The 17,521-nt window shown below is 56.3% G+C and overlaps 1 protein-coding gene across 1 annotated transcript in view; it reads right to left on the reverse strand.

Moving 5' to 3' along the window:
- Positions 1–15,569, reverse strand: part of TNPO3 (transportin 3) — a 24,508-nt gene extending 8,939 nt beyond the window's left edge. Inside the window, exons 1-8 of the mRNA XM_085080530.1 lie at positions 15,376–15,569; positions 7,856–8,056; positions 6,860–6,933; positions 5,994–6,150; positions 4,311–4,454; positions 2,412–2,587; positions 1,766–1,904; positions 560–706 (exon numbers count right to left, since the gene is read on the reverse strand). Coding sequence (XP_084936656.1) covers positions 560–706; positions 1,766–1,904; positions 2,412–2,587; positions 4,311–4,454; positions 5,994–6,150; positions 6,860–6,933; positions 7,856–8,056; positions 15,376–15,501 — 1,164 coding nt within the window. The 5' untranslated portion in view covers positions 15,502–15,569. The remainder of the gene's footprint in view (positions 1–559; positions 707–1,765; positions 1,905–2,411; positions 2,588–4,310; positions 4,455–5,993; positions 6,151–6,859; positions 6,934–7,855; positions 8,057–15,375) is intronic.
- Between the last annotated feature and the right edge of the window lie 1,952 nt (positions 15,570–17,521).

The raw sequence follows: 17,521 nt of genomic DNA on the forward strand, positions 1-17,521 counted from the left end.
GGATCAACACAGCTCTCCAACAGGAACCATCCAGGGGAGCTGGGAGAGGGTCCCCCTGCAGCCTCCAGCAGTCCAGCAGAGCAAAAACTGATTGAATGAGACAGGTTTAATGCAGCAGATTTATCCCTCTCATTCCTTCTTGGAATCCCTGAAAGCACAGGATGCTGCCCTGCAGAGTCCCAGAGCAATGGTGAAGCCCTGGCACGTGTCAGCACAACTGGACACAAACCGCCCCCCCCCGTCCCTGACTGCCTCTGGCAGGACACACACATCCCACTGTCCCGGCTGTTCCATAGGGACACACACATCCCACTGCCCCGGCTGTTCCATAGGGACACACACATCCCACTGCCCCGGCTGTTCCATAGGGACACACACATCCCACTGTCCCGGCTGTTCCATAGGGACACACACATCCCACTGTCCCGGCTGTTCCATAGGGACACACACATCCCACTGCCCCGGCTGTTCCATAGGGACACACACATCCCACTGCCCTGGCTGTTCCATAGGGACACACACATCCCACTGCCCCAGCTGCCCCCAGAGAGGACCTTACGTGGTCGGAGTCGAGCTGGCAGTGTCGGGCCAGCGCGTGGAGCAGGCGCTGGATGTAGGCTTTGAAGATGCTGTGGATCACAGCATCATCTGTCTTATACAGGTGCTCCCCCAGTCTGTACCAGAAGTTAAAGGAAATTTCTACCACCTGTTTGGAAAGAAAAATCCAGCATTTTGTTAGCAACAGAACATTTTTTCCCTCACTCTGCCAGTGATCCCGATGGAGATCCCGATGGAGATCACCACATCCCTGAGGTGCCAGCAGTGGTGGCACCACGGATCTGCACTGGTGCTGCTGTGTCACACAATGGTGACACAGGGACCAGTTCTCCCAGATCCACTGATTTCTCTGCCTGTCACTTAAAAAAGGGTTTGGAACCCCTCAGGGACCCTGAAAAACTGCCCCAGCCCTCAGCAGCCAAAGCCTCTCTGGCCCAGAAGCACCCCAGAGCAGGGCCCAGGGCTCTGGAAGCAGCTCGGGCTGGAAGCAGACGCAGCCCCTTTGTGGTGTTTTTCTATTTATCGTGTGGTTATTGCACAAAACCCATGAGTGTGGATCTGGTCAGGAGCAGCTGCAGAGCTCCATGTCTCTCGGCACCGATGGCACAGAACGAGGTCATGGCCAAGGAAAACTGAGTTAAACAGACCTGGGAAGGGAGGAAAAGCATCCCAGGGACCCCAGCGAGCACACGAGGCCTGCTGGAGCACAGTTGCTCTGCACTTCCCATAGCAAACCAGCCATGCAGCAGCTTCCATCCACTGAACACAGGCAGTGATCAGCTACTGGGACTTAATTGACAGTTTGGGAAGAATAAAAGGATAAGGAATGCAATAAAGGATAAAAAGAGACCAAAACTTAATGACGAGTTTTGCACTTAAGGCAGGTGGGTGGGAGTGTTGATATGAACCAGCATTTCAGTCACTCACAGGGCAAAATTCCCCAGAACCACAAATCCCCGTGGAGCTCAACTTCAACAAGTAGAAAAGCACTAACAGGGGTTTTGGAGCTGTGTCGGCAATCCCAGACCTCCAGGACACCCAGAAGGAAACGCAAAGCCAGAGTTCTGCCCACAAGTGCAGAGCAGGCCTTCCAGAGCAGGCAGCTCATAAGGACAAAGGCCATGACTGTGTGGCAACAGAAGGGAAAGATTTTCCCCTCTGACTGGGCTCTGGAGGGTGGATTTGGGCTGTGGCTGCCCCCACTCACCTCATACTGCGGGTGCCCTGCACAGATGAGCAGCAGCTCCAGCGTGCGCAGGTCGCCCAGGCCCTGGCCAGGGGTGCACACAATCTTGTCCAGGAAGGTCTCGCAGAGCTCAGTGAACACACGGCAGTAGTTGAGCACCCTGGGGAGGGACAAAGCAGGACAAGGGTTGGATCAGCCTCAGGGATACCCCAGTGTGGGGCAGGGCTGGGCCAAAATGTGCCCAGAGCCTCAGCCACAGCAAGAAACCCCAACTTCTGCTTCGTCAGCAGCTGGGAAACGCTTCAGCAGGGGAAGTGGGTGCAATAAGCAAAGTAGGCTCCAATAAGCAAATCCGCTGAAATGTTGATCTCGTACTTCTCCAAAAGCCCAATGCCAGGTCGGAGGGCACAGTTCCTGTCAAGCCCAGCCCTCAGTCCTGGGCCCCTCAATGTCTCTCTTGCAGTGAGGGGCCCAGGCCTGCCCCCAGGATTTGGGTGTGACCCAACGAGTGCCCAGCACAGGGATGGGCACTGCCCAGCCCCAGTGCCCCCAGCGCTGCTGATGCTCCTGGCACTGGTATCTCCATATGCAGGCTGACATGGCCCCAGCTGGGTCAGTGCTGTCCTGCCCGTCCCTCCCAGCCATGGTGCAAGTCCCTGTCCCTCACTTGTCCAGGTCCTCCCGTGCCACAGCCATGTGATAGGCACTCTCGAGGGTGAGCACGCCCTGGAAGAGCTGCAGGGCTAGGGGCAGGTTGGTCTCTACGTTCTCGATGGCATAGAGGGCTGAGCACACGCAGTCCGATGCAGCCTCGTGCAGGTTGGATGATGTCTTGTCTTGTTGCTGCAAGGCACAAAACCCCAGCAATTATCACAGGATCATGGAATATCCTGAGCTGGAAGGGACACACAGGGATCATCAATCCAGCTCCTGGACCTGCACAGACACCCCAACAATCCCACCCTGTGCATCCCTGGGAGCATTTCCCAAACACTCCTGGAGCTCTGGAGCTGTGCTCATTCCCTGGGAAGCCTGGGCAGTGCCTGACACCCTCTGGGGAAGAACCTTTTCCTGATCTCCAACCTAAACCTCCTCTGGCACAGCTCCAGCCATTCCCTTGGGTCAAGCAAAGATGGGAGCTGCCCCTCCACTGCCCCAATTATATCATGAAATCAGACAGTAATGAAACCACCAGGTTTTTGTTCTTCTTGTTGCCACAATGGTTGGATTTGATCTTGGAACCAACCCAAAGAATTCTGTTGAAACACTTTGCAGAGGTCCTGCACGGCCACAGCCCCACTGCCCCCCACCAGCCTTGTAAGCTGCTTCCCTGGACACTCCAGGCCAAACTGACCCTCTCCCAAGTGATCCTGGCAAACATAGGAGGGAAAACACTAGCTGGAATCCAGAGCAGCTTACAAGGAAGGAAACCACTATGCTGCTCATCACCTAGCTGGACACAAGAGTCACCACTCCCACTGGGAGGAGAGGTGGGAACTGGGAAGTCCTCCGTAGGGATAGAGACGAGGTTTGTCACAAGCACATGTGAAATATTGACCAGGGATGGGCTGGGGTGGTCAGTGGGAAACACTGACCACAGATGGCTGGGGGGGGCGGTCAGTGAATTCCATGGATGGTGACTGAGTGAGGGGGATTAACAGGGGAGGAGACAGGACATACAGAGAACCAGGAGAGAGCAATCAGGGAGAAAACAAAGGAGCAGAGACTCTGCGAGTCTTATTGAATGAGATCTCAATGGATTCGGGAAACAGTTCCTGGTGCCACTAGAGGGAGAACCGGAGGAAGGAAAAATGCCCCATTTAAAGTGCTATTAACCGAAATAGGCTGGTGAGCCCCACAGCCTGTCCTGGGAGCAGTTCCTGCTGTGGCTCCCCCTGAAGCAGAATTCCACATGGATATTCAGGATCCTGCATGGATAGCATTCCTTGGGAGCCTTCATCTGTGTCAGTCATTGACTGAATGATGAAAATGAGGGATCCCATGGGAGAGGGGGAGGAAGGACAATCGCTGCAGCAGAAATGTCCATGCTCCAGGAATTCCTCCCTCTGGCTCCACTCCCTGCTTGCCCTGGCTCAGTGGCACAGGATTCTCCACACCTCTGGTTCTCCCACACTCAGATGGACAAACACTCAAACACATCTGGGAGGTGATTTTCCAAGGAGAAAGTGTCAGAAAAGGAATACTGCTTTACTGACAATCTGGGAAGAAACCAAAATAACTTCAACCCCCTGATATGAGCATTAAACTGATGTAGCTTTGTTCCTCAACAGAGGCTTCCAATGCCCAACCACGAGGATGACAAACCTCACATGGCACCTCCTGAGTGTGACAAACCTCACCTGCCACCTTGTGGGCAGCGGTATTTCCCTGCCTGCACTTCCCAGCAGAGAGGACCTGCCCCTCCACGGAGCTGACCCAGGTCCAGAGGGAATCAGAGTCCCTACTTGACACAGGAGGGGTGAACCCCCTGCCCCACACCTCAGTCCTGCTGAGATTCCCCAGTGCCCCCACCCTGGAATTGCCCCACTTCCTGGGAAACACTCACCAGCACTTCGAAGAGGAGGGATAGCAGCTTGCTGTTGGCCATGAAGGTGCTGTCCAGGACACCCAGGTTGAACCAGCTGCCCAGGCACCGGAAGATTTTGATGAGCATCTTCTCCTCGTTGCCCGCCTTCTCCACACATGTCACCTGCAGGGACACAGGAGAACCACTCAGGATCTGACTCCAGCAGGTGATCCATGAGAAATAACCAGTAACACCCTCTGGAGCCCACAGGAGAACATTCCAGAAGCAGGCTACTCCAAACGTCCCTGCTGCCAACAGCCCTGGACTTAGCGAGAGGGAGAGACAGAAGCAAGAGCCGCTCCATCAGCTCCAGCTGCTGTCACAGGAGCAGGAAGAGCAGCTGGAGTGTCTCCCTCATTCCCACTCCTGCAGGATCCCATGCCAGGCTAGCAGAGCACAGCCATCAGGGATGTTCACACCTGACAAATCCCAGTTTAATCCTTCTCCGCAAAACCACCTCTGCAGAGAGAAGCTGGTGCTGAGAGCCTTACTTGTCCTGAGGGACACTGCAAACATGCCATCCCAGTGTCCAAGCCAGGATGTGGGATGGCAGCAGCTCATTCCCAGCTTTGGCCAATGCTCCTGCTGCAGCCCAGCACCCAGCAGCAGCCCTGACCAAAGCCCTGGCCTCGACAGGCACAGGGAAAGGGGGAAGAGGTGGGCAGCTAGGACCTGGAGAAAGATCCCAGACCTCTTGGACTGGCCCAGGAATCCTTGCACAAGAGCTTCCAGAGATCCCTTCTCCTCACTTGACACTTCGGTCCTAAAGGTGGAATGTTGGACCTCATACAGTCCCTGAAATGCTGCTTTAACTCCCCCATTCTGTAACTGAAAATGGGAATTTGGCATTTAAATCCCACACAGAAAATGTAAACTTGGCTCTTCAAGCAGGTGGTGGAAATGCCCCTGCTGGGACCAATAGAGAAAGCTCAGGAAAGTTCCAGGCAAGTGCTGAGGGAGAAGGAATGTGTAAGGTCAGGGCCAGCCCTTGGTGATCCTGTGTCAGCTCTGAGTGGCCATGAGCCCCAAAGCGAGGTGACACTGCATGCGACCCCAGCGTGCCAGCCAGGATCTACCAGGGGTCCCTGGAAAAGCTGGGGCTGGCTGGGCAGCATGGCACTGGACAGGGACTCAAGGAAGGTGAAGGAATTTCAGAGTGAGGAAGGACTTGCTCAGACAACTTATCCCAGGAAAAGATGGAGCCGTGCTGCCCTAACAGCTGTAGTGGCACTGGTAGGGAACCCTGCCAGGATAAACACGGAATGGGGAAAGAGGCTTCTCAAGCAACACCTGAGCTGCTGAGCAGAGGACACAGCTCAGCTCTATCTGCTGATACAGCATAAGGGGAAGCAGCGTCGAGTTGTGCCAGCAGAGGCTTAGGTTGGATGTTGGGAAAATTCCTTCCTGGAAAGGGCTGTCCATCCTGGCATAGCTGCCCAGGGCATGAGTGGAGTCCCCACCCCTGGAGGGATTTCAAAGCCATGTGGATGTGGTACTTGGGGACATGGTCAGTGGTGGTCTTGGCAGTGCTGGGGTACAGTTAGACATGATAGGCTCTCAGGGTTTTTTCCAACACAAACAATTCCACGATCTTATGGGCTGGGGGCTGTGGGGCAGAGGGAGCTGCAGCTGGAGATGCTGCCCAGGCCCAGCCCCACTCACCAGCAGTGAGACCACAGTGCTGGAGTAGTAGGCCAGGTCCTCGATGATCTCAGTGCGGCGGTTGGCCCCGATCCGCAGGGACCGGCTGTGCACCTCCTCCGGCAGCACCGTCAGGATCTCCAGCAGGAAGGGCAGCGATGTCACGTCATTGCTGTACCTGGAGTGCAGGACAAGGGACAGGAGGACACCTCAGCACTGGGGAACAGCACAGCGAGAGCTGGAGGGGCATCCCAGCCCACAGCAGGGCGTGGGACTGGGTGGGCTTTAAGGTCCCTCTTCACCCAAAGCATCCCATGATTCCTTAATCCACGGATTCAGCAGCAGCGTCACCTCAAGGGCAGGCAGTGTGCAGCCACAGGGGCACAGCCCTGCCAAGAGGAGCCTCCAAGATGGCTCAGCCCAGGGATTTCCAACAGAGGAGGAGGCTTTCACAGCCCAGGAGCTCTGTGAGCCCAGGTGCCACTGCCCGGACAAATCCTGTTTCCAATGGGCACAGGGCCACCTCAATGTGGTGGCAGCCCCAGGGGCCATTCCTGTCACCATGCAGCAGCATATGGCATCCCATGTGGGACACCTGGGGACACCCGACAGTGACCGGTTCCAGCCTCACTGCTCCATCCCACAGCACAGCTACAGCTGAGGGCAGAGGGATCATCCCTAACAAAACAGGGATGAGGAAAAGTGTTGAGCCTTGGGCTGTGAGCAGGGAAGCGTGCACGGCAGACAGACCCTCCTGCCACCACCCAGGGCACCTGAAATCAGGGATCACGGGAGAAAAACTTCCCTTTCCTGGACCACACAGGACCACCTGCCCAACATTTGCCCACAGAACAATTCCCAATCCAGAGAAAGGAACAATCACTCACTTCTCCACCAGTGTCTGCACACAGCCCTTCCATGAAGCCATTTGCAGGGCGAGGTCAGCTATTGCCAAAGCAAGCTGGAAGGCAATGGGAAAACACATGGATCAGTGTGGGGAGTGCTGGGATGCACCCAGGAGAAAGGGCTGGCAGGCAACCCCGGAATCCACCCCTAACATCCCTGCCAGCAGGTAACTCTGGAATCATTCCAACATGCCCTGGAGGCAGGGAACTCCGGGATGCATCTCCACCATCCCTGTCTGTGCACAATCCCTGTGGTGAACTGCGGAAGACTGGCTGCCCAGAGGGATGATATTCCCTGCCAGAATATTCAGGGGCTGGAGGGGCACCCTGGCCTCAGCCTGGGGGTGTCAGACCCCCTGGTGCCATAGGAACATACGGATAATGGGAATGAAGGAAGTGAAGGGTGCAGAGAAATCCCCCTGGATACCCACGGCACTGCTGGGTTTGGCCTCCATGGCAGAGCACAGGGAAAACCCCTGCTCCTCCCTCCCCGAACACCAAACAAGGATGAAATAATGGATGCGACTAAAGGAACCAAGTGATGGAGGTGGGAATACAATCTTGTGCCAGGCCAGGAGCAGGGATCTGTGGCTAGCACAGGTCTTTCTCGTGAGAACATTCTGCTGTGTTTCATAAACAAAGATAAAGTCTGGATGTTTTTCAAACAGTGTCTCAAGACTTGGACAGTTCAGGCCTGGCCAATTAGGCCTAGGGGGAAGTTTCTGGCTGACCAATCTGGGCGACCTCTGAAAAGTCTATATATATATGGAAATCATATATGGAAATATGGAAATATATATAGTATCTCCAGCTATTTTCTTGCTACACTGAGAACTGGGGTCCTCTTCTCTGCTAGTGGCTCAACAGCGACAGGGATCAGCCTTCCCTGTCCTCCAGCCCAGGGAGAGCAGTGCCAGAGTGACTGCTGGGAGCAGGACATGGAGGGAACAGCTCCATCCCTCCCCTGCCAGCACCCACCTGTGTGACGATGACCGGGGACAGGTCCTTCAAGTTCTGGATGTGGGACAACAAAGAGTCCCGGAGTGAGGCGTGGGAATCCGTGGGCAGTTCATAGAATGAAGTCTGGATCTTCATCTTCATCGTCTGTGCTGCAAAGTAGCAGGACTCCACATCCTGGTGGATCTGCAGCAGCTGGTCTGAGATCTCCCAGGCGTGGACCTGTGGGAAAACCACAGCGTGGTCAGTGGGCAGGGCCAGAGTGGCACTGAGGGGTAGAGGGGGTCAGGGGGCTGCAGGAACAGCCCAAATTCCCCAGTGGAAACACAGCCTTGACCTGCTGGAGACAGTCCAGACGAGGCCATGGAGCTGCTCCAGGCCTGGAGCCCCTCTGCTCTGGAGCCAGGCTGGGAGAGCTGGGAATGTTCCCCTGGAGAAGGGAAGGATCCAGGGAGAGCTCAGAGCTCCTGCCAGGGCCTAAAGGGGCTCCAGGAGAGCTGCAGAGGGACTGGGGACAAGGCATGGAGGGACAGGACACAGGGAATGGCTTCCCATTGCCAGAGGGCAGGGATGGATGGGATCTTGGGAAGGAATTCCCGGCTGGGAGGGTGGGAAGCCCTAGCACAGGGTGCCCAGAGAAGCTGTGGCTGCCCCTAGATCCCTGGCAGTGTCCAAGGCCAGGCTGGACACTGGGGCTTGGAGCAGCCTGGGACAGTGCAAGGTGTCACTGCTATGGCAGGAGTGGCACTGGATAGGTTTTTAGGTCCCTTCCCACCCAAACCATTCCATGACTCCCCAACCACTCCTGACTGCAGAGGCCACACTGTGTTGCCACCGCAGGTCAAGGTGGGGGCTGGGAAGGTGCTGGCACTGGGACAGCCACCCGAGGAGCCGGAGGGACAGAGCAGCTTCATCACAGACCTCATTTCAGCAGGGACCCCATAACCCCTTTGGGAGGGCTGATGCCACAGCGGAGCCAATGCCCCACCCTTGCAGGAAGGGCAGTCAGAGGCTTTTCTGGGCTAAGTGGAGTCTCACATGGAAACAAACACGGACAGAGCCCAGCAAGGGGCAGCTGGCAGAAGGGGGTTGGATAAAGGTCTCCCCAGACCAAAATCACGATAGGGAATCCCAAGATTGAGGCCATCAGGCCCATCTGAGGGCCCACACCAGGACTCCAGCGCAGAACATGGATGTGTCTGAGAGCTGGAAGAGGGCCAGGAAGGAACCCACGGCCTGCCCAGCCTCGGAGCAGCTCCAGACGGTGCTGGGCTGGTCTGAATCCAAGGCTCGGTCTTGAGTGTGGGATTGGGGCACTGGGTGAGCCAGGGAAGCACCAGGCAGACTCCAGAGTCCCCTGGCTGTGCTGGGGCACAGGGACAGACTGTCACGGGATCCCAGATTCCCTGAGGCTGGAAAAGACCTTCAAGACCATTGAGTCCAACCTGTGACCCATTCCCACCTTGTCACCAGCCCAGAGCACTGAGTGCCACATCCAGTCCTTCCCTGGACACCTCCAGGGATGGGGACTCTACCACCTCCCTGGGCAGCATGGAGGTTAAAAATCCCAAATCCAGCTGATGTGGAAAACTAAGAGCAAAACTTGAGACTATTCCATGAGCTTCGCAGCCCATGTCTTTGACAGCCTTTGGGCCATAGGACTTCCCTGAGCTCAACTCAGTGTGAAATAAAACCTCTGCATCCCTAAAACGCATCTCTGGTCCTCATTCCAGCCTCACTAATAAAGGCAATTCCATCACAATCCTTGACCAGCCCAACAGCCAAACAGCTCTTTGTTATAAACCACCGCCTGCCCAGCCCCACTCCCAGCTGCATTCCAGCCCAGAAGAAAAAATAATCCCATTTCCAAATCTCTCTCCTGGGCAGGACAGAGGTGCCCAGAGGCTCCACCTGCACCAGTGCTTCAGACTAGAATCCTGGCCCAGGGGTCCCAGGGCTCTCCAGCATCGCACAGGGGAACACGAAGGCAACACCAGGCAGGATCAGCATGATCCAGGCTGATTCCCAGGAAAACTTCATCTCTTCCACACAGAAAAGGAAAACTTTATAGCTGGCAATAGCACAGGGTCTAGCTCCTGATCCCACTCCCAGAATTTCTGCTGGGTCTTTGCACAGCCACTGTAGCCTAGAAGGCAGCTGGAGCCAACTGTGGAACCCAAAGGGCCCAGAGAAAGCTGAGGAGGGCTGGGACCCTCAGCACCCCATGTGCTCCCCTCTCCTCTTCCTTCCTCCTTTCCACAGAATCCTTTGAGCTGGAAACCCCCAGAGCCCATCACCAAGGCCACCACTGCCCCATGTCCCCAGGAGCCACACCCACACAGCTCTTCAATCCCTCCAAGTCCAACCCCCACAGCCAGTGGACCTATCCCTGCCACATCCAGGCAGAAGCTCCTCACACCTTCCCAAGGGACACAGCACATTTTCGCCATGGAATGCCAGTCCATCACCATCACTGACCACAGGATGGTCAAGGAGAGTCTTTCAGACAAGCTCCTTTGCTGTTTCCAGACTCTGATCCTCCTTTCCCAGCTGCCTCCATGACATGTGCTGTTCTATGGTCAGTAACTCCAGTATCTCCAGCTATTCTTGGTGTAAAACTCGCCTGTAATAACTCTAACAGGGAGTGAGAAAAACCTGGAGGCACTGCTGTCGTAAACATCCCTTCTGGATTTATTAATCCTCATCAGGAAATTCCCAAACTGGGAATAAACAAAAAGTTAAGGAACCCAACACCTACAATAGCCAGAATCCCACCAAACCCTCTCATTAAACTCTTTGTCCCATCAATTAATGGGCTGGTAATTCCCAGTTTGGATGGACACAGTAGCAGACATGGCAGATCCTCCCAAACCCACGGATAATCCATCTGGGAGCCACCGACTCAGCAAAGAGCACAATTATTAATGGACTGTGAGCACCAATGGCTACAAGAAGCTGTTTCCATGCCTGAAACTCTTCATGGCCCATTCAGGAGTTCTATAAAGCCTCCAAGAGCTGAACAGCACCGATTCCTGCACCCTCAGGCAGATATAACGATGCTGATCTGGGATCAGTGTCCTGGGAAATCCCACCCTGATGGAGCATTTAGCAGGAAGAGGTGCATAGGGCAGCAGAACAAGCAGGGAAAAACTTAAAGCAATGTCAGAAAATAAATAAATCCTGAGTCCTCGACTGAGGGCAGGAGCCCCTCTGCCATGGCGAGAGGATGAGAGAGCTGGGGGTGCTCACCTGGGGAAGAGAAGGGTACAGGGAGACCTTGGGCCCCTTCCAGTGCCTAGAGGGGCTTCTTGACAACAGGATGTGCCCAAGCACACTCCCAGTGCTCCTCCACAGCTGCCGCTCACGGTGGCCTAGGACCACTGGCCAAGGGCTCCAGGACACAAACAGCCAGCAAGCTTGTCCTTGGGCACACCCCGGGAATCCAGAAATTCCTCACTTCCATTGGTGTCCCGGCAGCCCAAACTCTACATTTTGGGTCAGGCTGAAGCCTTGTGGAGAAGATGGGTTGAGCCATGACCTCACCATCATCGCCAAGGTGCCAGGACTGAGCCTGGAGAAGTGGACACTGGGACCCTCAGGGGACCCTTCCCAGGCCCCTGTGGTCACAGGGCCAGGAGAATTTATTCCCATAGAAGTGGGAAAGGATTTCAAACTTATTCCCAGGTACTTCATCAGGTACAAGGTGCTCTGGTGTGTTTTTATTTAATTAGGGGTCACTCTGCTCCCCAATATCATCAATAAATGAACTTTGGGGACAGATCAAAGTGACTGTGAAATGTCAGATCCAGTCATTCCAATGAACCCTGCTGGCTACAAGCCGGAGGACTTCCCTCCTGGAAAGCACTTCCTGAATCACCACTAACCAACCCCCACTCAATCCACACCAAAACCCCAACACTCAAGATGGCTCTGCTCCAGACACCAGGGATGCAGAGAAACTCCAGCCATGAAGCTCAGAAAGCTGGGACAAGGTCAATCCCCATGCTGGGTGTGGCTCCTCCTCCTTAGGAAACCCCAACTAGTCTGGAATCAGCCTTCACATGACTCACAGCACACAGCTGGCTGAAGGATCATCAAATTCTGGGATTTAGGTCAACGTGCACCTTCAGCCGAGCTCCCCAGTGCTGTATAAGCTCAGAGCTGTGCTGCCACGTCCAGCCCCATTTCCCAGGAATAACCAGCAGAAAAGGAAAGAACGAGGCTGCCGGGGAAGCTGATGGACAAACCTGAACCCCCAGTGCCCTCCAGACTCAAACCTGAACCCCACATCCTGCCAGTGATCCTAGGGATGGGAACCGTGGGGATCTTACTCAGGTTTGAGGGTCTCAGGGACAGGAACCATGGGGGTCTCACCCAGGTTTGAGGGTCTCCAGTGCCAAACCTGAACTTCCACAGAGCGACTCAGACACCCAAACTCAGCTTTAGGCATTGCCTTCTCATCCCCATGGTGGCTCTGACCACTCTGGCAAACAGGGAGAGCTCAACCCAACATCCCTGGAAGTGTCCAAGGCCAGGTTGGATGGGGCTTGGAGCAACCTGGGACAGAGGAAGATGTCCCTGCCCATGGCAGGGGTGGCACTGGATGGGCTTTGAGGTCCCCTCCCACTCCAGAATTCTGTAATTACAACTCCAGAAAGGCAAAAAATAGTGGGAAGCCAACCCTGACAGCTTGTCCCAGCGGAGGCAAATGGGACAGAACTGACCAGGGCTGAGTGCTCTGAAAAGGACACAGACTGACCCAGGGATGTCAGGAACATCCTGTGACGGGTGGCACTGCATGGACACAGTTTGGCAACAGAAGAAGGTCCAAGCAAACATCCTTCAAGTGGTCACAATCCCCATGACCAGATCCAGACCAAGGCACAGGGAGGCCTGAGACAAACACTGGTGACAAGTCAGCACCCAGCCAGGGCCACTAGTGCCACAGTGACCCCCAAGCCTTGGCCTGTCCCACCAGTGTCACCATGGCCCCCAGGCCTTGGCCTGTGCCTGAGTGCCCAGACAGTGCCACCACCACCAGAGTGAGCTTTGAGCCGGGGCCTGTCTCTGAGAGTCACAATGACCCCCAAGCTGGTGCCTGTCCCTGCTGCCAGCCTTAAGTGGGCAGTCAGTTCTGTCCCCATGGACCCTGCAGGGACGTAGGGCAGCAAACCCACCACTCAGTTTTTCCATTCCTGACGCAACCCTGGGCCCAACCCTCCTTTGGAGCTCCCCAGGGCTGTCCCTGCTGCACCACACTTGGGAGCATGGGAAGGGAGAAGAGAAGGGCTGGAGGGACCAGAAACATGGCAAGGGAGCTTTTCTTTCCTATTTTCTTCCAACAGACACAGCCCGAAGTGCAGGTGCCATGAGCAGCTCCTGCAGGACACCATCCTCACAGAGCTCCAAGGGCAGAGAGCACAGTCACCTCCAAAGAATCCAGTTAAGAGCTTTTTGCTTATATCAGGTGGATAAAATCCAGCTGCAAGGAGAGTGCTGCCAGTCCTAACTGTGCCTGCTGGAAGGAATAACGAGGAAAGGCCTCAACCCCAGCAAGGGCCTCCCAACACAATCAGCTCCTGCAGCTCCCGTTTGCCTCCACGAGCACGGAACTGTCCAATTTTGGTCTCTATGCCCAAAAACATTTTGCTTTCCCATACACCTTCCAGGTACTTCCCCCAGTGACCCCTGGCCAGGAAAGGTCCTGCTGAAGCATCCCAACCCTCCCACCCCATGCTGGGGGAGTTCCTGCTGTGGAGCATCACCTTCCACTGCCCCACGGCCAGAGCTGGAATAACTCAGCAGCTCTGAGGAGAGGAATATGCTGGATGGAACCAGGCTGGGCCCAGAACACCTGGAAAATAACTGTGATTCATCCTCACACCTGGCAAATAAACCTCAGAAAGGACCAGAGTGAATAGGCACAATAAAAAGAGAGAAGCAGAAATGCTGCTGACCTGGGGCTGAGCTGCTTTAATAATCATATTGTTATTGTTGTTATTATTACTATTATTACTACTACTACTCCTGTTATATCAAAAACAACCCAGACAACCCGGGGAAAAGCCCAGAGAAACTCAAGCAGCGATTCTGGCCCTGCACAGGGTCAGAGTACTTGGGAATAAAAATTAAAAGTAAAAAAATTAAAAGTAAAAAAAACCTCCAAACTCTCCTTGGGATAGGGTGGCCTGTCCTGAGGAGACCCCTTTATCCAACAGGAACCATGGGGGTCTCACCAGCCCCACTGGGCGACCTCAGATTGGGGGTCCCTGGGATAGGAATTTTGGGGGGTCTCATCCAGGTTCAGGGGATGCTGGGACAGGAACCATCCCCAAAATGCAAACCTCCCTCTTCCAGCTGCCCCAAGATCTCTGTTCAAGCAAAGCCCCTTCCCAGGGAAAAATGGTGGGAGCAGCTGCCAGAATCCCCCCCAGACCCAGCTATGAGCATTCCCTTGGGAACTATGATGGGAACTGGATTGTGGCTGCAGCACTGAAGGGAATTTTGAGGGAAAAAATGATGGGGAAAACATGAGTTTGTGGGAACAAACTGTCTCAAGACTGGCCAAAGGTTGGGAAGCAGACAGAGCTGAAGCTGCTCCAGAGGGAGCTGAGCAGGAACTGGGATGCCCAGAGCAGGGAGGAGACAGGATATGGCTCCTCCCCAGCCCCAGTATGAGGGAATCTTGTCCCACAGCTCGTGGGGAGGGCTTGAGGAAAACAGTGGGGGAAGATGAGGTACCCCAGGTGCTCCCCGAGGCAGCACAGAAGGGACATGAAAGGACCCCCAGCTCTGGGAAGGGGGGGACATCCACCCCCCGAGCGGGGGACACAGCAGCTCCAACTGGACATGGCCAAAAAACTCAAACAAACACCCCAAACCCAGGAGGAGCTGGGAGGAAGGAGCTGGGGATGTGTCCTGAGGGCTCTGGGGAGGGGAACAAGGCCTTGGTTCCATCCCCTCACGGGGAAGCCTGAGGGGAGCCCAGATTTCCCTCTGGGAGCCGACTCTTCCTTCCCAGCTACCTCAGGGCTGTGCCAAACGTCCCAGCCCGTTGCTTCTGGCGTTAATCATGGAACCCAGGAATGGTTTGGCTGGGAAAGGAACCCAAAGCCCATCCAGTGCCATTCTTACCATGGGGCAGAGACACCTTCCACTGTCCCAGGCTGCTCCAAGCCCTGTCCAACCTGGCGTTAGACACTGCCAGGGATCCAGGGGCAGCCACAGCTTCCCTGGGCAACCTGTGCCAGAGCCTTCCCACCCTGCCAGCCAGGAATTCCTTCCCAAGAGCTCATCTAACCCTGCGCTCTGGCAGCGGGAAGCCATTCCCTGTGTCTTGTCCCTCCAGGCCCTTGTCCAAAGTCCCTCCCCAGAGCATTCCAGGGATGGGGCAGCCACAGACCAGAGGGAAGCGGCAGCGGCGGGGTAGAGGCTCTCCGGGGCCGACCCGAGACCGCCGTTCCCTGCCCCGCCCCATCCCGGATGGGGCCCGAGAGCTCCCCGCGAGCCCGGGCCCGATCCCCGCCGCTCGCGGCTCTCACCGAGCGCTGCAGTTCGCCCAACCAGCAACTCGCCCGCTCCTTGCCGCTGGGGTCGGGGTCGTGGTAGAGCGCCTGCACGGCCTGCTGGACGAGCTGCAGGCTGGGCCGGCCCGGCCCGCGCTCCATGGCCGGTCCCTCAACGCCGCCCGCCCGCCGCCATCGCCGCTCCGCCGCACCGGGCCGGCCCCCGGAAACGCGCCCGCGCGCCTTCCGTTCCGCGTCCTTCCGTTCCGCCGGCCTCCTGCGCCGCCGCCCGCTCCGCCCGGTTCCGCCCTGCTCCGCCTCTCCCAGCTCATCTCATCCCATCCCGTCCCATACCATCCCGTCCCGTCTCGTCTCGACCAGTCCCATTCCACCGCATCTCGTCCCGTCCCCTCCCATCCCGCACGGGTTTGTTCCACCGCCCCCCCTCCACGCCCCGCCCGGAGCGGGTTTCCGGCGGTGCGGCGGTCAAATGTGTCCGGGCGCACCCGGCGCGGCGGGAAGCGCTCGCGACCCCCCCCAGATCGGAACGTGGTGTCCAGAGACCCCCCGCTCCACCCCCACAGCCCGTCCCGAACACTCCACAGACCCTCCCAGCCTCCATGGACCGTCCCACGGGGGTCCCACTCCCCCCATTCCCAATGCACTGTCCCTGCGGGCTCCCACTGACCATCCCGCATCGGGCCGGGGGTCCCAGCGCCCCCAGCCCAAATGAACCGTCCTGAGGGGCTCCACCGCCCACAAACCCGTTATCCCAGCGCCCCCAGCCCAAATGAACCGTCCTGAGGGGCTCCACCGCCCACAAACCCGTTATCCCAGCGCCCCCAGCCCTAATGAACCGTCCTGAGGGGCTCCACCGCCCACAAACCCATGATCCCTTTGCCGTCCCCCCAGTCCGTATCGCAGCCCGGCCCTGTCCCTGTCACTCCCGCTGGTCCCAACAGCCCAGCCGGAGCCGTCTGAGGGGATCTCCTGCTGGACCAGCTCCCCATGCCAGGACACACTCCAGCTGTTGTGCAATATGAATCATTAATCACGGAGACAACTGAATCCCAGACCACGGGGGGCCTAAGGCCTCAGGTTCAAAGCCCACAGTCCCTATGATAAACCCCTAATCAAAGGGGTTTGTTCCCACGGGTGCCTCACGAGGGGCAAGATTCCATTGGCCCCGAGGGACTTCTCCATCCAAGCGGGAGAATGACAGAGAATCATCACCAAACTCCCTCCCCATGTGTGTAAGCCCCACAAAGCCCCCAGAGCGGGGTGGGTGGTGATGGATCACATTCAGAGCGGGTGGCTCCGACAGGGGATGGAGGAGAAATGGAGGAGAAATGAGCACATCCCAGCCCTTCCCTAAGGAAAGGGGCCACCAGCCCTGGAAGTGGCAACAGGGTCCCAGCAAAGGGTTTGGTTTGAAGGTGCAGTATTGCAATTGTGGCTTCCACCACACCTCTGACCAGAGTCCATGCTGCAGCCACCCACACTGGGGGCACTGACGCTGGGGACACCCTTCAGGGAGGAGCTACAAGTCCTGGGAACTTCAGGATTTGGAGAAACTCATACAGATCCCAGCAAGGCCAAATCCCAAGGGGATATCCCAAGCAGCACAACCTCAGTGTAGATGGAGAAGCTCAGAAAAGGAGGAGGAAGGCAGGGGCATTGGTTATTTACAAGGTTTGCATTCCAGAGCATCTTCTCCAGGTGCTGGAGCCCCACTTTTTGTGAAGTGGCTGGACATCTGCTGGGGTGTGAAGGAGAGAGTAGAATCTTTGGGTTTTTCCTTTGCTTGTGGGTGAAACCTTTTGCTTTTGCTGCAGGAAACTGACTTATCTCAACCTACAAGTAATTTTCCAGCTTATTCATTTCCAGCTTATTTTTTCTCTGCTGTCCAGCTGAGCAGGGCAGGGATGGAGCAACCAGGTGGGTGCTGGGTGTCCAGCCAGGCCCCCCCACCACACGTGGTCACTGAGTGGGTGCTTTTCCTGGTGCCCACTGTCCAATCGAGAAAACTTTGGCTGCAGCTGCTGTGTCATTTTGGGATGTTGGGAGCTTCCCTGGAGCCTTGATCCCATCTTTCTCCTCATCCTGATCGTTTGTTTGGTGATGAGCCTGGAATCAAACCTAAAGTGTCAGCAGGTGGGGGCGCTGGATTGAGAAGGATTTT

This window comes from Lichenostomus cassidix, chromosome 1Aa, assembly GCF_008360975.1.
Source record: "Lichenostomus cassidix isolate B80296 chromosome 1Aa, HeHo_3.0, whole genome shotgun sequence".
Lineage (NCBI taxonomy): Eukaryota > Metazoa > Chordata > Aves > Passeriformes > Meliphagidae > Lichenostomus > Lichenostomus cassidix.